This window comes from Coregonus lavaretus, assembly GCF_964263955.1.
Source record: "Coregonus lavaretus genome assembly, chromosome: 8".
Lineage (NCBI taxonomy): Eukaryota > Metazoa > Chordata > Actinopteri > Salmoniformes > Salmonidae > Coregonus > Coregonus lavaretus.
The window spans coordinates 45,916,841-45,938,279 of record NC_139995.1 but is presented as its reverse complement, the minus strand read 5'-3'; the positions used below and the strand labels follow the sequence as shown (position 1 = coordinate 45,938,279).

Here is a 21,439-nt window from a genome sequence, read left to right as displayed (position 1 = left end):
GAGTACTGTTTGTCAGACCATGCGACATCCTGGAAATCGGTCTTCTCACAAAAACTTCTGTAGAGTCCGAACGGTTTGGGCTACACACTAATATGATTTCAAATATTTTACTGAGTTACATATAAGGAAATCAGTCAATTGAAATAAATTCATTAGATATGGATTTCACATGACTGGCTAGGTGGGAATAGGGCCACCCACTTGGGAGCCAGGCCCAGCCAATCAGAATGAGTTTTCTCCCACAAAATAGCTTTATTACAGACACTTCAGAACAAACTTCCTTTAGAATTTTTTTTTTTTGGGGGGGGACGACGACTATCTGTTGTTTCATGTAGTTAATCTGTTATTCAATGCGTTTCTATTGGCTAATAACAGTAATGCCATATTCAATGTTTCACCAAATAATTTTTGGATATATATTTTTGGATACTTTAAGGGGTATTCAAATTTAAAATCAAATAGCTAAATGGTGCTTGGTATGGCCATCTTAAAACAATTCCCTTATGTTAGTTTAGAACATAATCTGACACTGGGAGACTAGTCAGGATCGAGGGAAAAATGAACAGAGCAAAGTACAGAGAGATCCTTGATGAAAACCTGCTCCAGAGCGCTCAGGACCTCAGACTGGGGCGAAGGTTACCTTCCAACAGGACAACGACCCTAAGCACACAGCCAAGACAACGCAGGAGTGGCTTCGGGACAAGTCTCTGAATGTCCTTGATTGGCCCAGGCCCTCAAGGAGCCCGTACTCCCCTGGTTTAGACAGGGCTTAGTCTGTAGAGGGTTTTTTGGGATTCCCTGTCCAGGAAATATTACATTATCTTCTATGTAATGCGCATTTCGTTTGGCACGATCAATGTATCTGTTAGTCTCATACATGTGATGGTTGCATGAAATCTGAACTCTGAATTGACAGAATTGTGTGCTTTTTCAAAAAATCATTGCAACAAAGAGTTCCGAATCGTAAGTATGACGCCAATGACGAATGGTTCGTGAACGCGCACGCTTTGGCGTATGCATGCACGTTCGACCTTGTTTTTATTGACGTTTAATTTTCTGCGGCTGCGCGCGGCAGAATGTTGTTGCCGTTGGTGATTTGTAAAGAAAGAAGAATTTGAGAAAATATAAAAAGAGTACTGTAGGGGAGTTACACATTTTGGCTCCTCAACCGAAACAAATTTTTGTAGGTTAAAAGCTAACCTACGCGCGTAGTTATAGTTTGAGTTTCGGAGTGGAGGGGAAGCTAGCGTTAGCTAGCTAGTCAACCTCACCCTTATGTGATCGTCCGTCGCCGGCCACTGCTACACTCAGAGCAAGACAACAAAATAGCTAATCGCCATTATATGACCAAGTATTTAGCGTCATTATTGGCCTTCATGTGGGTGAGGGATTTGTGTGTGTCAGATTATGGCGAGAAAAACAGTTAGCAGGAAAAGGAAGGCAGGGGAGTCCAAGGACCAACAACAACAGGTAGGAGGAACTAGACTGGTGTTTCAGTCAATTGCCGTTAGCCTTTCGAGCAAATCTTGGTTAGCTTAGTTGGCTAGCTAACGTTACCACTTTGCGTTGACTGGTTGAGCTAGCTACTAACAGATTCGTAGCGAATTTAGCTTGATAGCTAACGCCACGCAGCTAAAAAGCACGTTTTTTTTTTTTTTTAACTTTACAGTAACTAGATGGCTATAACTAACATTAACGTTAGTTTCCTAGCTTGCTAAAGAACTCAATCCGTGTTACTAGCTAGTTTGTTAGCCAAGAATGGCTAACGCGTTAGCTAGCTCACTGGCTAGTGTAGTTAGCTAATGTTAGTTCATGTTTCTATTTTAAATGTTTTATTTCGTTTGACTGTTCCTCATTTTTTTATTAAATGGACCGTTTCACTAACTAGTTAGTTAAGTTAGACTTTTGAGAGTGCGTGTTTCTGGTTAGGCCTAGGCTTACAACCACTAATGTTTTTTCCTAAGTAAGCACCGGATGTACAATTGGATTTTAGGGGATGTGTGGAAAAATATATAGAATAATCATTCTGAGAATGGCATACAATTTCAGTAGAGGTGTAAAATGATAGCAATTTAGCTAGGTTATATCCTATTCGACTGGACAAGGGTGGGTAAGCCATGTGTTGTACACTGACTGCAATTGAATTCAACTAAATTTCAGTGCTTATTGGTTAGGCTAAATGTATGAAAAATGAGAATTATTTCAGTATTGCCCCCAAATCCAGTGCCACATCCGGCATAATGTTCCAATGTTGATGTACCACGGCCACATACAAAGCCCATACTGCAGAAATGTCCAAGTAATCAAATCCAATTTTATTTGCCACATGCACAGAATACAACAGGTGTAGACCTTACAGTGAAATGCTTACTTACAAGCCCTTAACCAACAATGCAGTTTTTAAGAAAAGAAAAAAAAAGTTAAGTAAAAAAAGAGATAAGTAAAAAATAGCAAATAATGACATTTTAGTCATTTAGCAGACGCTCTTATCCAGAGCGACTTACAGTTAGTGAGTGCATACATTTTGATTTTTTTTTTCTCCATACTGGTCCCCCGTGGGAAATGAACCCACAACCCTGGCGTTGCAAATGCCATGCTCTACTAACTGAGCTACACAGGACTTTAAAGAGCAGCAGTAAAATACAATAACAGTAGGGAGGCTATATACAGGGGGTACCGGTACAGAGTCAATGTGCGGGGGCACCGGTTAGTCGAGGTAATTGAGGTTATATGTACATGTGGGTAGAGTTAAAGTGACTGCATAAATAATTAACAGAGTAGCAGCAGCGTAGTGGGGTGGGGGGGCAATGCAAATAGTCCGGGTAGCCATGATTAGCTGAGGGATGAGGCAAATATAAAGAAGAAACTATACTATGAAACAAAGATGAATGATAGTAAAAGCTTTGGAGCACCTTAAATGACATTTTGGGCAAAAGGGCAAACTCAGCTCCATCATTCATTGAATCAGATGGCTCATTCATCACAAAACCCGCTGATATTGGCAATTACTTTAATGATTTTATTTCATTGGCAAGATGAGCAAATTTAGGCATGACTTCATTGTGGCTTTTGACATTATTGATCATAGTCTGCTGATGGAAAAATGTATGTGTTATGGCTTTACACCCCCTACTATATTGTGGATCAATAGTTACCTGTCTAACAGTACACAGAGGGTGTTCTTTAATGGAAGCCTCTCCAACATAATCCAGGTAGAATCAGGAATTCCTCAGGGCAGCTGTCTAGGCCCCTTACTTTTTGAGTAATCTCCCGAGTGGTGCAGTGGTCTAAGGCACTGTATTGCAGTGCTAGCTGTGCCACTAGAGATCCTGGTTCGGATCCAGGCTCTGTCGTAGCCGGCCGCGACCGGGAGACCCATGGGGCGGAGCACAATTGGCCCAGCGTCGTCCAGGATAGGGGAGGGAATGGCCGGCAGGGATGTAGCTCAGTTGGTTGAGCATGGAGTTTGCAACGCCAGGGTTGTGGGTTCAATACCCACGGGGGGGCCAGTAAAAAAATAAATATATATATATATAAAAAAGAATAATGTATGCACTCACTAACTGTAAGTCGCTCTGCTAAATGACTAAAATGTAAATGTAAAATGAGTAAAGCCAGTATGTCTATGTGTGCGGATGACGCAACACTATACACGTCAGCTACTACATCGAGGGAAATCACTGCAACACTTAACAAAGAGCTTATTAATGTTAGCTCTCCATGTACATTTAAGGGCCAGCCGTGCTGAGCCAATTGTAATTTTCCGAGGTCCCTCTGTGGCACCTGACCACACGACAACAGTAGTCCAGGTGTGACAAAACTAGGGCAGCCTAGACAGCTGCCCTGGGGAATTCCTGATTCTAGCTGGATTATGTTGGAGAGGCTTCCATTAAAGAACACCCTCTGTATACTGTTAGACAGGTAACTATTTATCCTTAATATAGTAGGGGGTGTAAAGCCATAACACATGTAAACCTCAGTACTACATAGAGCCATGGCAACATCAGGTAACTGATGCAAGCATTAGAATCAGATTTTTAAAAAAACAAACAGATAAAAATACACCTTATGGAACAGCGGGGACTGTGAAGCGACACACACACACAGGCACAGGCACATACACACAAAGTCAAACTGTCAAAGACACTTCCTCTAGCCTAAAATACAATTTTGTGTACTGAATTGCAGGAGCATGGGAAATTTCATGAACATTTTGTTCCATATTCACTTGGAATGACCCCATTCTAAATAGTCAGTGTTCTTGATGTACTTGGTGCTGTTCATCTCATTTAAGCCTTGTACAAACCTTTCTCCTTCTCTTTTTCTCTCTCCTCCGTCAGGTGGCCTGGTGCCAGTCGGCGAGCAAGCGAACGCGTGTGTCCTCATCCCGGCACGCTCAGCAGTGGTGGCGTAGTCAGTGCTCAGTGGTGTGTGCAATCCGGGGCCGCGAGTTTCGGCCGCAGCAGCAGCATGAGTGGCGGCTCCAGCGTAGCCTGCGGGGCTTTGCCGCCGGCCGCCTCCCGGGCATCCTTAAGGAGCGGGAGTTCTCCCTTGGCCGCCTCAACAAGGTGTTCGCCTCCCAGTGGCTCAACCACCGCCAGGTGGTGTGTGGAACCAAGTGCAATACGGTGAGACATTGCCCTCTTGTTTTACCCTACTCTGCTTTCTTCTTTCAAAATGGAAAAAGGTGTAAAAACATTTACTGTTAACTGGAAAACCTCGAACTGACCTATTATGAATAATAAAGCTACCCCCACATGATTCCAGACCATTTAACTTTTTATCTAACCAGATTTCTTTGTTCCTCTCCCCAGCTATTTGTGGCAGATGTTCTGACAGGGCAGATCACTCGCATCCCCATGCTGAAGGACCGACAGGGCGGAAGAGGGGGGGTCGGGGGGACAATAGGAGCCCCCTTCCTCTCCGGTAGTGGCTCAGTGTCTGGGCTGGACCAGCAAGGCTGTGGGATCCACGCCATCGAGCTTAACCCCTCCGGCACTCTGTTGGCCACCGGCGGAGACAACCCTAACAGCCTGGCCGTCTACCGGCTGCCCACCCTGGACCCCGTCTGCGTGGGGGACGTGAGTTGTTCCTCTCTCTTCTGGGTGTTTTGTTACTGAGCTACACAGTGGCACAGCAGTGGTGGCTGAGACAGCCTAAGCAAGGCTGATCATACAATGAAAATAGTTGTTTTTTAAAATCCTAATCATGGGAGGGTTCTCTGTTTTTCAGGATGGCCATAACGATTGGATCTTCTCAATTGCGTGGATCAGCGACAGCATGGCTGTGTCTGGTGAGTGTTAAGTGACACAAACTGCTAAGCCATATGGAGAACTTCACACTATTGTTCATCCGCAATAGTTTTTTATGTATGTAATATTGTCTCCGTATAAAATCAACAAACCAATCAATGTGCTGCTACTCTACAGGGTCCCGGGACGGTTCAATGGGCCTGTGGGAGGTGTCTGAGGAGGTTCTGAGCCACTCCATGAGACAGCAGGACGAAGAGGGGGTCCCCTGCTACTCCCACATCTCCCACCGTGCCCTGGAGGACATCCCCAAGGAATACACCAACCCCTACAACTGCAAAGTGCGCGCCCTGGCCTTCAACAACAACCACAAGGTCAGCCACACCTCCCTCCTAGCCCTCTGAGACAAACCACAGCCAGTGTTCTCTAGTAGAAATCTGTGTTGTACTTCAGCCCTGTACCTACACACTATCTTTTATTGCCTTCTCTCAGGAGCTTGGTGCAGTGTCCCTGGATGGCTATTTCCACCTTTGGAAGGCAGAGCAAAACTTGAGCAAGGTCTGTTTGAGTATATCTGTTTCCGCTCTGCATAGCAATGCTTGTTTGGTTCTGTGACTGTAGTTGCTTGGGGACATGTGGTCCTCTGTAGCTCAGCTGGTAGAGCACGGCGCTTGTAACGCCAAGGTAGTGGGTTCGATCCCCGGGACCACCCATACACAAAAATGTATGCACGCATGACTGTAAGTCGCTTTGGATAAAAGCGTCTGCTAAACGGCATATTATTATTTATTATTATTATTATTATTATTATTATATTATTATTATTGGAGAGTATGAACACTTGGCTGGTGTCGTCATAAGTCAATATTAAACAGTACTGCATGTTTGTTGAATGTCCTCACATACCAAACATTTCTGGTCAAGACGATTGGGTGCGTTAGGGTTGGGCGATGTTACGATGGTATCGGATATCGAAGATGATTGACAGCCATATCGACGACATCGTAATGTGACAGATGATGTATAGCCTATTACAATTTGTCTGGTACCACGCAGTAGAGAGCTGACCGGGCAGCCCACAGCAGGGCCCTGCCAAGTGGCCTATTCCTTTGCTATAGCATGCATAACCTACAGTGCATTTGGAAAGTATTCAGACCCCTTCCTTTTTTCCACATTTTGTTACGTTACAGCCTTAATCTAAAATGGATTTTAAAAAAATATCCTCATCAATCTACACATAATACCCCACCCATAATGACAAAGCGGAAACATGTTTTCAGACATTTTTGCTAAATAAGAAAACAGATACTTTATTTACATATGTTATGAGACTCAAAATGGAGCTCAGGTGCATCCTGTTTCCATTGATCATCCTTGAGATGTTTCTCCAACTAGATTGGAGTCCACCTGTGTTAAATTCAATTGATTGGACATGATTTGGAAAGGCACACACTTGTCTATATAAGGTCCCACAGTTGACAGTGCATGTCAGAGCAAAAACCAAGCCATGAGGTCGAAGGAATTGTCCATAGAGCTACGAGACAGGATTGTGTCGAGACACAGATCTGGGGAAGGGTACCAAAAAATATCTGCAGCATTGAAGGTCCCCAAGAACACAGTAGCCTCCATAATTCTTAAATGGAAGAAGTTTGGAACCACCAAGACTCTTCCTAGAGCTGGCCGCCCGGCCAAACTGAGGATTCGGAGGAGAAGGGAGGTGACCAAGAACCCGATGGTCACTCCGACAGATCTCCAGAGTTCCTCTGTGGAGATGGGAGAACCTTCCAGAAGGACAACCATCTCTGCAGCACTCCACCAATCAGACCTTTATGGTAGAGTGGCCAGACGGAAGCCACTCCTCAGTAAAAGGCACATGACAGCCCACTTGGAGTTTGCCAAAAGGCATCTAAAGGCCTCAGACCATGAGAAACAAGATTCTGTGGTCTGATGAAACCAAGATTGAACTCTTTGGCCTGAATGTCAAGCGTCATGTCTGGAGGCAACCTGGCACCATCCTTACGGTGAAGCATGGTGGTGGCAGCATCATGCTGTGGGGATGTTTTTCAGCGGCAGGGACTGGGAGACGACTCCAGATCAAGGGAAAGATGAACGGAGCAAAGTACAGAGAGATCCTTGATGAAAACCTGCTCCAGAGCGCTCAGGACCTCAGACTTGGGTGAAGGTTCACCTTCCAACAGGACAATGACCCTAAGCACACAGCCAAGACAACGCAGGAGTGGCTTCGGAACCAGTCTCTGAATGTCCTTGAGTGGCCCAGCCAGAGCCCGGACTTGAACCCAATCAAACATCTCTGGAGAGACGCTCCCCATCCAACCTGACAGAGCTTGAGAGGATCTGCAGAGAAGAATGGGAGACACTCCCCAAATACAGGTGTGCCAAGCTTGTATCGTCATACCCAAGAAGACTCTAGGCCAGGGGTGTCAAACGTCCGGCCCGCGGGCCGGATGAGGCCCGCAAACGGGTTTAATCCGGCCCGCGAGATGATTAAAAACATTTTAAATAAAAGGAACAAAAAATAATAAAATAATAAAAAAAAATTGTAAAGTATAAAAATGCGCTGCAATTTTTCAATAAAATAAACTGCTGTTCCAATTGCGTCCACTGGATGGCGCAAAAGCAATTGTGTTAAGCAAGCAAACTGTTTATACCGGGGCAGAGCAAGTAGGTCAAGCACGGGCAGCCAATGAGCTACTTTGTTTTGCCCGCGATATTTATTACGGCTTCTACTTTTAACATTATGTGCTTTGGCACCCTCATTGCCCCAATATGTCTCTGTCAAAAAAGAGAAAAGTGGACGCAGAGTGTTCCAAGAAAAATGGTCATCCTATTTCTTCACGGAATTGAATGGGAAAGCTGTATGTTTGGTGTGTTCAGAGCATGTTGCAGTGCTGAAAGAATATAACCTTCGTCGCAACTATGTGAGTCTTCATGCCGACAAATATGACAACTTTCAAGGACAGCGGAGATGAGAGAAGGTGAATGAGCTGTTGGCAGGTCTGAAGAAACAGCAGTCTGTGTTTACTCACAGCCGAGACATCAGTGACGCTGCAGTGAAAGCTAGCTACCTCATTGCTAATGAAATCGCAGTGGCTTCAAAACCATTTAGTGAGGGTGAATTTGTAAAAACATGCATGATGAAGGCAGCGGAGATTGTGTGCCCTGAAAAGCGGCAGGCTTTTGCAAATATCAGCCTGACAAGAAACACAGTTGCAGACAGGATTTCCGATCTTTCAGTGGATTTGGACAGCCAGTTGAAGCAAAAAGTAGTCATTTATTGCGTTTTCGGTTGCAATTGATGAAAGCACGGACATTACAGATGTTGCACAACTGGCCATTTTCATCCGCGGAGTTGATGACACATTGACCGTCACTGAGGAGTTTGTGGAGTTGGTGCCGATGACAGATACAACGACAGCAGCTGATATTTTTACCGCACTCGTCGGCGCGCTGGACAGGGTCGGAGTGGACTGGTCCCGCGCTGTCAGCCTGGCTACAGATGGTGCGCCCTCAATGATCGGGAAAAAAGCAGGCGTTGTGACAAAGTTCAGAGAGAAAGTGCAATCTGCAAATGGAGGACGTGATTTTTTGACTTTTCACTGTATTTTGCACCAGGAGGCTTTGTGTTGCAAGTCATTAAAGATGGATAACGTCATGAAGGTGGTCATCCAAACTGTTAATTTCATCCGATCCAGAAGCCTGAATCACCGTCAGTCTGACAGCCTTCTCAGAGAGAAATACCACATCTATGGCCTGCCATACCACACTGAGGTAAGATGGTTAAGCCGAGGTGCTGTGCTGAGGCGTTTCTTTGATTTACGAGAAGAAATTGAACAGTTCATGGAAGAAAAGGGCAAACCAGTGTTAGAATTTCATTCCGCAGAATGGATGCAGGACCTTGCATTTATGGTGGATGTTACAGAGCACCTGAATAACTTGAACAAACAGCTGCAAGGGCGCAACAAAGTTGTCACGCAGTATTATGACAGCATACGTTCTTTCAAGTTGAAGCTGTCATTGTGGGAGACGCAACTTGCCGGTGGTGATGCAGCTCACTTCCCCTGTCTGAAAAATGTGTGCGCGACCCAACATGTGGCAGACATGAAGCGGTTCAAAGATAAAATAACGGGACTGTTACGGGAGTTTGAGCAACGCTTTCAGATTTATGTTTATATGTTTTTATGTTGATGTGCTATTGTTTTTAATTGTTTTTATTTTATTTGTATATTTAACCTATTCTTGACTCTGTGGTTCTTGCACTTGTTTGGGGAACAGGATGTCATTCTTTTTATCTACATTTCTGCCTGAGAAATGACACCCTGATATAGTTCTGTGATCTGTGAAACAGTTCTGTTAATCACTGAGGCATTGTGTGTTTGTGTGTTCTTTTTCTTTAGAATTTTCAAATAAACTTGACGTGTTTTATGATTAATAGTGATCTTGTGCTTGTACTATTTTGGACACACTGTCCTCAGGCTCCAGCTTTAGGTTGTATGTTGATCGTATTAAAACAAAGAAAACAATCTGAAGTTGTTGTTTTTAAGTTATATATACCATGATTTTTCCGGTCCGGCCCACTTGGGAATAGATTTTCCTCCATGTGGCCCCTGAGCTAAAATGAGTTTGACACCCCTGCTCTAGGCTGTAATCGCTGCCAAAGGTGCTTCAACAAAGTACTGAGTAAAAAGTCTGAATACTTATAGGTGGGGTATTGTGTGTAGATTGAGTATTTTTATTTATTTAATCAATGTTAGAATAAGGCTGTAACGTAACAATGTGGAAAAAGTCCAGGGGTCTGAATACTTCCAGAATGCACTATATTTCAAGAAATATTTTAAAACAATTTACAGAATGCAACAAAATAATGTAGACAGCTAAGATTTTCACCAAAGCAGCGCAAAATGTCCAGTCAGATTTTCAATTCCCCCCCCCCAAGTGATCTGAAGCCTGTTTTTATAGCGGACACTCCGGTGTCTTAATAATTTTAAAAGCCTCATTTTGTATTTTCTCTCCATTTGATATAAATATGACTTAAGTTTTTATGCATGCTGTCTTTCTCCCGCTGCTCTAATTCATTATTAAACAATTAATTTATCTAACAGAGTTCTATCTCAGAAAGTTTGAAGTTGTTTTTAAGTAACCTAAAAACATGATAGGCCTATGGTAATAATGAGAGGTAGAACAAACAATAGCAAGAAAGAAAAATTGAATGAGTAGTTTGAACAAACCTTACAGTTGAGCAAAGCTTAGTCTAATATATAATAAATTATGCATGCATCCCTCCTCCTTCCCGTTGCGAACCAAACGGCCAAAAGCCAAATCCTACTGATAGCCTATCAAAACCATTAAGACAAGTTAAAGTTATTTGAGTATTTCCCAAATAGGCTAATAAATAGTGTTTAATGTCCTAGTGTTGCAGCTTTCAAATGGGAACAATTGTAAAAGTCAGTCAATAGGCAATGTTCTATCACAGCTCTATTTTGAATTAAAAATATGAGGCAACAATAAGTGAAATTTAGCAAACATTATCAAGATTGAGTTGCACCCGCTCTTTTTCCCTTCAAAACAGCCTCAATTCGTTGGGGCATGGACTCTACAAGGTGTCAAACGTTCCACAGGGATGCTGGCCCATGTTGACTCCAATGCTTCCCACAGTTGTCAAGTTGGCTGGATATCCTTTGGGTGGTGGACGATTCTTGATACACACGGGAAACTGTTGAGGGTGAAACCCAGCAGCGTTGCAGTTCTTGACACACACTGTTGTGTCTGGCACCTATTGTCATACTCATTCTCAAAGGCACTTACATTTTTTGTCTTGCCCATTCACTCTCTGAATGGCGCACATACACAATTCACGTCTCAATTGTCTCGAGGCTTAAAAATCCTTCTTTAACCTGTCTCCTCCCCTTCATCTACACTGATTTGAAGTGGATTTAACAAATCAATAAGAGATCATAGCTTTCACCTGGATTCACCTGGTCATTCTATGTCATGGAAAGAGCAGGTGTTCTTAATGTTTTGTATAAGCCTAGGCAAAAATGTAAATCATTGAATATAATTATACAGTTCTGGGGACAGCAGAAGTGCTACAACCCAACACACGACGAGGCTCCTTGACTGTCACTTGCGCGTCGGCACATACCTCTTTCGTGCCACAGCAGAGAGGAATAGGCTGCTAAAAAGATTTGGCCCCAAAAATAGATTTTCATGATTTCTCATGTCCCTCCCGTAGCATGTGAGCTTGTGCTAGCGGTCCTTTTTAGCAGTCTTTTTTTCCATTTAGTTTCTATTAAAACATTTTGGGGGTTGGCTAATAGGGGTCGATACCATCGTATATCACAATGTTTGATGGGTACTTAATCAAGATAGGACATTTACATTTACATTTTAGTCATTTAGCAGACGCTCTTATCCAGAGCGACTACAAATTGGTGCATTCACCCTATAGCCAGTGGGATAACCACTTTACAATTATACTTTTTTTTTTTTGGGGGGGGGGGGTAGAAGGATTACTTTATCCTATCCCAGGTGTTCCTTAAAGAGGTGGGGTTTCAAATGTCTCCGGAAGGTGGTGAGTGACTCCGCTGTCCTGGCGTCGTGAGGGAGCTTGTTCCACCATTGGGGTGCCAGAGCAGCGAACAGCTTTGACTGGGCTGAGCGGGAACTATGCTTCCGCAGAGGAAGGGGAGCCAGCAGGCCAGAGGTGGATGAACGCAATGCCCTCGCCTGGGTGTAGGGACTGATCAGAGCCTGAAGGTACGGAGGTGCCGTTCCCCTCACTGCTCCATAGGCAAGCACCATGGTCTTGTAACGGATGCGAGCTTCAACTGGAAGCCAGTGGAGTGTGCGGAGGAGGGGGGTGACGTGAGAGAACTTGGGAAGGTTGAACACCAGACGGGCTGCGGCATTCTGGATGAGTTGTAGGGGTTTAATGGCACAGGCAGGGAGCCCAGCCAACAGCGAGTTGCAGTAATCCAGACGGGAGATGACAAGTGCCTGGATTAGGACCTGTGCCGCTTCCTGTGTAAGGCAGGTTCGTACTCTCCGAATGTTGTAGAGCATGAACCTGCAGGATCGGGTCACCGCCTTGATGTTAGCGGAGAACGACAGGGTGTTGTCCAGGGTCACGCCAAGGCTCTTCGCACTCTGGGAGGAGGACACAATGGAGTTGTCAACCGTGATGGCGAGATCATGGAACGGGCAGTCCTTCCCCGGGAGGAAGAGCAGCTCTGTTGGTTTGTTGAGAGGCCATGTGAGGATATGACAGAGCCAAGTGACTTGGTGTATAGGGAGAAAAGGAGAGGGCCTAGAACTGAGCCCTGGGGGACACCAGTGGTGAGAGCATGTGTTGCGGAGACAGCTTCTCGCCACGCCACTTGGTAGGAGCGACCGGTCAGGTAGGACGCAATCCAGGAGTGAGCCGCGCCGGAGATGCCCAGCTCGGAGAGGGTGGAGAGGAGGATCTGATGGTTCACTGTATCAAAGGCAGCAGACAGGTCTAGAAGGACAAGAGCAGAGGAGAGAGAGTTAGCTTTAGCAGTGCGGAGAGCCTCCGTGACACAGAGAAGAGCAGTCTCAGTTGAATGACCAGTCCTGAAACCTGACTGGTTTGGATCAAGAAGGTCATCCTGAGAGAGATAGCAAGAGAGTTGGCTAAAGACGGCACACTCAATAGTTTTGGAAAGAAAAGAAAGAAGGGATACTGGTCTGTAGTTGTTGACATCAGTGGGATCGAGTGTTGGTTTTTTGAGAAGGGGTGCAACTCTCGCTCTCTTGAAGACGGAAGGGACATGGCCAGCGGTCAAGGATGAGTTGATCAGCGAGGTGAGGTAGGGGAGGTCACCGGAGATGGTCTGGAGAAGAGAGGAGGGGATGGGGTCAAGCGGGCAGGTTGTTGGGCGGCCTGCAGTCACTAGTCGCAAGATTTTATCTGGAGAGAGAGGGGAGAAAGAAGTCAAAGCATAGGGTAGGGCAGTGTGAGCAGGACCAGCAGTGTCATTAGACTTAACAAACGAGGATCGGATGTCGTCAACCTTCTTTTCAAAGTGGTTGACAAAGTCATCCACAGAGAGGGAGGAGGGGGGATTCAGCAGTGAGGAGAATGTGGCAAAGAGCTTCCTAGGGTTAGAGGCAGATGCTTGGAATTTAGAGTGGTAGAAAGTGGCCTTAGCAGCAGAAACAGATGAAGAAAATGTAGAGAGGAGGGAGTGAAAAGATGCCAGGTCGGCAGGGAGTTTAGTTTTCTTCCATTTCCGCTCAGCTGCCCGGAGCTCTGTTCTGTGAGCTCGCAATGAGTCATCAAGCCACAGAGCTGGAGGGGAGGACCGAGCCGGCCGGGAGGATAGGGGACACAGGGAGTCAAAGGATGCAGAAAGGGAGGAGAGGAGGGTTGAGGAGGCAGAATCAGGAGATTGGAGGGAGAAGGATTGAGCAGAGGGAAGAGATGATAGGATGGAAGAGGAGAGAGTAGTGGGAGAGAGAGAGCGAAGGTTGCGGCGGCGCGTTACCATCTGTGTAGGGGCAGAGTGAGTAGTGTTGGAGGAGAGCGAGAGAGAAAAGGATACAAAGTAGTGGTCGGAGACATGGAGGGGAGTTGCAGTGAGATTAGTAGAAGAGCAACATCTAGTAAAGATGAAGTCAAGCGTATTGCCTGCCTTGTGAGTGGGGGGGGATGGTGAGAGGGTGAGGTCAAAAGAGGAGAGGAGTGGAAAGAAGGAGGCAGAGAGAAATGAGTCAAATGTAGACGTGGGGAGGTTGAAATCCCCCAAAACTGTGAAGGGTGAGCCATCCTCAGGAAAGGAACTTATCAAGGCGTCAAGCTCATTGATGAACTCTCCAAGGGAACCTGGAGGGCGATAGATGACAAGGATATTAAGCTTAAATGGGCTAGTGACTGTGACAGCGTGGAATTCAAATGAGGAGATAGACAGATGGGTTAGGGGAAAAAGTGAGAATGACCACTTGGGAGAGATGAGGATTCCTGTGCCACCACCCCTCTGACCAGATGCTCTCGGGGTATGCGAGAACACATGGTCAGACGAGGAGAGAGCAGTAGGAGTAGCAGTGTTTTCAGTGGTAATCCATGTTTCCGTCAGCGCCAGGAAGTCGAGGGACTGGAGGGTAGCATAGGCTGGGATGAAGTCAGCCTTGTTGGCGGCAGAACGGCAGTTCCAGAGGCTGCCTGAGACCTGGAACTCCAGGTGTGTGGTGCGTGCAGGGACCACCAGGTTAGAGAGGCAGCAGCCACGCGGTGTGAGGCGTTTGTGTAGCCTGTGCGGAGAGGAGAGAACAGGGATAGGCAGAGGCATAGTTGACAGGCTGCAGCAGATGGCTACAATAATGCAGAGGAGATCGGAATGAAATGAACTAAACATCAGGGAAAGGAGAGAGCAGGCCTCCCTCACCAAAAAAAATAAAATATATAACTCTCCCAACTGACAAAGGTTGACAAAGGTTGACATCTCCCAACCCTAGTGTGCGTACGCATGTTTGTCAGGAGACTTGTCTAGCTAAATGTCTAGCCCCGTCCAACAAGCCTGTGTATCTGTTGTTCATAGCTGCTGTCCACGAAGTTGCCTCACTGCAAGGAGAACGTGTGTCTGGCATACGGTCAGGACTGGTCGGTGTATGCGGTGGGCTCTCAGGCCCATGTGTCCTTCCTAGACCCCCGACAGCCCACTCACAACATCAAATCAGTCAGCTCCCGGGAGAGGGGAAGTGGTAAGGAATTGACACAACACTACAGTGTTTGACACATACACACACACACACACACACAGGGCGTATTGGTGAATATATATATATATATATATATATATATATATATATATTCAGAACACTATAGCATACATGCTTTCTGTAAACTTTCTGTAACTTTCATTTCATTCCATTTTTCCAGAGGCAACACGAGGTACTGCAAACACATTCCACCAAGAAGCAAAACAAAACCCAAACATTCGCCAAGACCCGCCCTGCACTTATGCTGCCTTCAAGTGGTATCGGAAATAGGAGTTACCGACTCTGAAATTTCACTTGAATGACCCTCCAAGTCAGGATTACGAGTTGGAAAGGCGGGAGTAAATTATGAAACCCGAGTTTACGAGTTGTGCCGTTTCATCACTGGCCTTTTCAACCAAAAGATGATAAAACAAAACCATTTACATTATTTGTACATTATTTTAATGTGAATAATGTAGCTAGTTTGGCCATATTGTCAACGTTAGCCAGCTAGCTAAAATATTATTAGGAACGTTGGCTAGCTAGATACATTATTATTATTATTAGCAACGTTAGCCAGATAGCTAAATTATTATTATTAGCAATGTTAGCAAGCTAGCTAAATTATTATTATTATTATTAGCAACGTTAGTTAGCTAGCTAAATTATTATTATTAGCGTCGTTAGCCAGCTAGCTAAATTATTGTTATTAGCAAGGTTAGCTAACTAGCTAAAATACCATTGGTTGAGAAGAGTTGTTCCGAATTCAAAAGCACTTGGACACACTGATGTCGTATTTACGACTTCACCAACTGGGAAATGCGAGTTTCCGAGGAGCATTTGAACGCAGCATTACGATGAAGTGCAGAGGCAGTACGTTTGAAAGGAAAATTTGTTACAGCTTTTTTAAAGACGTTTATAAAGCTATTAAAAGGCAAGGTATTAACTTGTTTGTGTGTGTTCGTTCCCAGGCATCCGCTCGGTGAGTTTCTATGAGCACATAGTGACTGTGGGCACAGGCCAGGGCTCTCTACTGTTCTATGACATCAGAGCCCAGAGGTTCCTGGAGGACCCTTCCAGCCTGGCCGGCGGGTTCCGGCAGCGCCCAGGAGAGGGCATCCTCAAACTCACCACAGGGAAGGGCTGGCTGGTACGATTATTTTATTTATTGTTCCCCTTTTGTATACCCCTTTCAGGAACTTTTAACTTGAAGTGTCCTGCTATTACTATATATGCTACATGACCAAAAGCATGTCGACACCTGCTCGTTGGAGATCTCATTCCAAAATCATGGCCATTAATATGAAGTTGTTCCCCCCTTTGCTGCTATAACAGCCTTAACTCTTCTGGGAACATACTGGACATATATACTGGACCTCTGAGACCCTGAAGCGACATTTGTCTGGATTTAGTTTGAGATTAAGAGCTTTTATCCTGTCCATGACCTGGCGGAGGTGCTCGTCGTGTTCCTGACCAGGATGTCGTCCACAATGATTTTGACATGGTTGTTCTGCGAAAAGCTGCTCCATGCACCTCTGAAACACTTCACTTCCTGTAGAGATTCCACAGGGCATGTGTAGGAAGTGATATCTGCCCACTGGGGTCATGAAGGTGGTGAGCTTTGATGACGCTTCACCAAGTGGGCTCTGCCAGAACCCACACTTGGTATCCAACATGAAGAATACCTTTGCATCAGGCATGTCGGAGATCACCTGCTCCACTGTTCTCATGGGATGATGTGGCCTGAGGAGCGCTTTGTTGAGATGGACTGGATCAATGCATATTCTCACTCTTCTAGCCTTTTTCTTTACAGACACCATGGCTGAGACCCATTCCATGGCCTCCTCTTCTCTCGTGATGACATCCCGTCCTTCCATTCGGTCCATCTCCGTGACCACTTTTTCCTTCATTGCGAGTGGCATGCTTCTGGGAGCGCACACTGTGGGGTGCACAGAGACATCCTGCCGCATGTTGTAAACGACTGGTAGCTTACCCACTGTGCTGGAGTCAAACAGGTCTCTGTATTCAGTCTGCTCAGGGGCTTCATGCTGGACTGCATGCACTTCAGGTCGGAGACTAACTAAGCCCAGTCGGATACTGTCAGAGAGGGCAATGAGTGGTTTGACTTCACAATACACCACATGGAATTGTAGCTTTCCACATGTAAAGTCCAGAGTGGCATTGAAAGTCTTACTCACCTGTCCTCCATAAGCCACTAGATTCACTGTGTTTGAGTGGTCAACAGGAGTGCTTGGGTCAACGTGTTGTAGCCCCAGTGTAAGTTTTTACTTTAATGTTCTCACCACTGTTGATGGCTGAGAGATCTGTGAATATCTCTCCCCTCTCTAAGGTTATATCCACATTTTCACAGTTCAGTAGATCTACTGGTTCAGGTGTCTCCTGTGTCCCCAGTTCATTAACCCTGTGTGAATACCTGCCTCTGCATGGATTGGGAGGAGCAGCCTCCGCTCTTCTGGGAAGGCTTTCCACTAGATGTTGGAACATTGCTGCGGGGACTTGCTTCCATTCAGCCACGAGTATTAGTGAGGTCGGACACTGATGTTGGGCGATTAGGCCTGGCTCGCAGTCAGTGTTCCAATTCATCCCAAAGGTGTTCGATGGGGTTGAGGTCAGGGCTCTGTGCAGACCAGTCAAGTTCTTCCACACCGATCTCGACAAACCATTTATGTATGGGCCTTGCTTTGTGCACGGGGGCATTGTCATGCTGAAACAGGAAAGGTCCTTCCCCAAACTGTTGCCACAAAGTTGGAAGCACAGAATCGTCTAGAATGTCATTGTATGCTCTAGCATTAAGATTTCCCTTCACTGGAACTAAGGTGCCTAGCCCGAACCATGAAAAACAGCCCCAGACCATTATTCCTCCTCCACCAAACGTTAGTTGGCACTATGCATTCGGTAGTGAATGTTGCAACCGAGGACAGACTATTTTTACGAGCTTCAGCACTCTGCTGTCCCGTTCTGTGAGCTTGTGTGGCCTACCACTTTGCGGCTGAGCCGTTGTTGCTCCTAGAAGTTTACACTTAACAATAACAGCCCTTACAGTTGACCGGGGCACCTCTAGCAGGGCAGAAATTTGACGGACTGACTTGTTGGAAAGATGGCGTCCTTTAACGGTACCATGTTGAAAGTCACTGAGCTCTTCAGTAAGGCCGTTCTACTGCCAATGTTTGTCAATGGAGATTGCATGGCAGTGTGCTTGATTTTATACACCTGTCAGCAACGGGTGTGGCTGAAATAGTTGAATCCACTAATTTGAAGTGGTGTCCACTTCACGTATCTACATAATGCTGTTGTAAGAATGACATGAAATACCGGCTACTCTAGAATTTCTAGATTGTGACTATTGACAACACTATCATGAAACGGAACATATTTATGAACAGCTGACTTTAGAGTACACCTCACCTAATGTGTTGGTAGTCTTTCTTGGACCTGCCTTGAAAGATGCTAGCACAAGACCACAAGAACCATTTACATTTTAGTCATTTAGCAGACGCTCTTATCCAGAGCGACTTACAGTTATTGAGTGAGCTATTTACCCATCAGTGTTTTCTTTCACCCTTGTTTCTGGCCTTTTGTAAGTCGAGTGTTCCCCATAGGATTTTCTTCAGCAGCGGTGTTAGTTCTCAAAAAGGATCTTATGAAAAAAATATGTTGCTCCATTATCATTTTTCTACATACTTTATAGCTGGTTTTAGTTGTTTAAATTTACAATGGAAAACTTTTTACCATCCTGAAAATATATTCCCCCCCACCCCCCCAGTGGAGGCCACGATTTAAATGCATATAGGTTAAACACTGATGTCACCCACTCCCTCTCACACCTGTTTCTCTCGCTCTCCCTCAGAATCACGATGAGACGTGGAGGAGCTACTTCTCGGACATCAACTCGTTCCCCAACGCCGTGTACACACACTGCTACGACGACTCCGGCACCAAGCTGTTTGTGGCCGGCGGACCGCTGTGCTCGGGCCTTCACGGCAACTACGCAGCCCTCTGGAGCTAGCCTTCACTTCTCCTCCTCCTCTGTCTTGCCATCTCTCCTTAACCCACTACCCAGCCCCCCTCTCTCCTCTTCCTTCTTTTAGCGTTTCACTCACTCAGTTGTCCCTCCAGTCTTGTCCCTCCCTCGTGGACTCAGGAGCATGATCTTGACACCCCCCCCCCCCCCCCCCCCTTTTCTTATCACGGCTTCCATATTGCCACTGTGTATCTCATCAACACCTCGTTGCATCCCTCCATCCTCCCTTGCACTTTGCCCTGTTTTCTTTCAGTTCTTTAGTCTCTGCTCCCCCTTTTTTTATATAGATGATTAACCAGTGATGTAACGAGCTGGGAGGTCCGCCTCTGAGAAACTCAAATGAAAGTATAAGGTTTTATTACAATTTTCAACAGGTTTTGTATGGTGATTTATTTTGTCTGTTTTTTGGGAGTATGTCATACTGGCATAGACCGTTTCCTTGTGCGGACATTTGCGACACTCCTTACTGTTCCCCTTCTCTTTCTCTCTCCGAAACTGACGGCAATATAAAATATTGAGGATGGGGGGAATATGAAAGAGACAATTAAGTTCTGAAGGAAGGAACAGGAGTATAGTTTGACTTTTCTAAGAAACTGAGAAAGGACATGCTCGTTGGTTGGTAGCGGACCACCCTGTGCCATGGCAGCCAATAAGAGCCGTAGCGAAGAAAAACAAGGTGAGAAGAAGCAGAGGATGAGTGCAACCAATCAGACAGCGGCAGCCACTTGTTCTTTTTTTTCTTCCTGACTGATGATGTAAAGGAGTGATGACTGTAGATGCTAAATTCCATAGGTATTCTGCAATGAATAATAATCCTGAAGAATGTTTATTTTATTTTGATTCTGACTGTGTGATTTGACATAAACGTACACCTGTTGATATTACTACTATCTTTATTATAATTTATTTTCCTCCTCTCACTATCACCCTTAGTTAAGGTTTACGGCAGGGGCGTTCAACGCCGGGCCCTTGCAGAACGCAGTGTCTGCTGGTTCTCTTTCTTCCCAGTTACTGGTCCATTCATGTCAGTGGTTGTGTATATCACAAAGCACGATCAATAAGTCAGCCAGCTAACTTGGTTAAACATTCATACATGGCTGTTGATGTTGTGGATTATCCCTTACTTAGACCATTTCAAATTCAACACCATCTTGCTTTTTGAACTAGGAAATATGAGGTTGTTTGAGAACATTTTAGAAACATTAGCTTGCTAACTATTTGATCCTGCTTAGTGACACAGCCCCGTGGTTTCCATGGTCTAAACCAGTTGCTGATTTAAAAACAAGGATGAAACCCTGCAGACAGTGCTGACCTTAAGTCCCTGAATCCCAAATCAGCCCCTTGCTCGTTCCTCCTAGGCACTTGTGTAGATTTGAGAGGATTTAATAGGTGTAAGCAATATGGTGACAGCTCCATCAATGCCCTCTGATAGGCCAGATGGTGGTGTTGCCATTTTGCCAAGACATTCCCAATACTAACAGATATGAGGTGTATTCACTAGAAGCCAACAGAATGAAGCAGGGAGGGACTTACCTGAATTAGTCAAATAGAAACTCTTGTTTTTGGAGTAAACAGTTTCCATTGCAAAACGGTTTGCTATGGTCTTGGTCTGAACGAATACATCCCTGGACAAGTGCGTAGAATGTAGGGGCAAGGGGTTGGAGTTGAATACCTCTGGAGGCACCATAGTTTTTGTCACTGTTGGTTCTAATACTCTTTTTTTCCCTCTCTCTTTTTCTATCAAGGGGTGAGTGTAGCTGCTCTTTTCCTTGTGTGCTAAGGCAGGGTAGATTTGAGTGACTTTGTTGCCTTTCTATAGTCTTTCTGTGAAAGACTGTTGTAGGCTGACATTGTTTTGCTTGTTGGAACTTTGAGTGTTTTCATGATAATGCGAGAACAAAATAAAGAGACCCCAATTATGACCATAAGTTGAACAAATAACCATCACTTTTAAAGTGTATTTTATATATAAATGTGTGTATGAAATGCATAGGGATAAATGCATACATTTTTATGTATATGTTCCAGGAAGTGTGTGGACTAACCCTTGTCTTTCCTTTGGTGACCTATTTTGTAACTTTACACACCTCATGAATGTTTTTAAAAATTACTGAACCTGGGGATATTGTATGATGTCAACAACAGCCGAAACCAACCTATAAATCTTTAAAATGAAAATAATGATGAAAATAAAGTATATGTAATATTTCTCTTATTTCATATTGCTGTTTGTGTGTGGTTTATTTAATTATATTTGGGCGGTGTGTACAGTGGCTCAATCACTCTGATTGCTCATTGAGTGATTCAGTAGGCCTACAGTATTTACGAAGTTCAATTCATTGTACAGACAGGGTTTCTATGTTACTGACAAATTACTGATAAATTATTCAAAGACATCATAGGTGGCCCTGGC

The 21,439-nt window shown here is 44.9% G+C and overlaps 1 protein-coding gene across 3 annotated transcripts; it reads left to right on the top strand.

The window, feature by feature from the left end:
- Positions 1–1,039: 1,039 nt before the first annotated feature.
- On the top strand, positions 1,040–21,246 carry dcaf12 (DDB1 and CUL4 associated factor 12). Of its 3 annotated transcripts, XM_084167957.1 has the most exons (10): positions 1,040–1,470; positions 4,341–4,628; positions 4,815–5,081; positions 5,233–5,293; positions 5,430–5,623; positions 5,742–5,807; positions 14,825–14,987; positions 15,166–15,177; positions 15,956–16,134; positions 18,853–21,246. In XM_084167957.1, exons 1-10 carry the CDS (start codon positions 1,408–1,410, stop codon positions 19,009–19,011), a joined length of 1,452 nt encoding a protein of 483 aa, XP_084024083.1. In that variant the 5' UTR covers positions 1,040–1,407; the 3' UTR covers positions 19,012–21,246. The 3 variants fall into 3 exon arrangements, with proteins under 3 accessions (XP_084024083.1, XP_084024084.1, XP_084024085.1); XM_084167958.1 differs by lacking the exon at positions 15,166–15,177; XM_084167959.1 differs by lacking the exon at positions 18,853–21,246 and having other exon boundaries at positions 15,166–16,042.
- Positions 21,247–21,439: the final 193 nt, after the last annotated feature.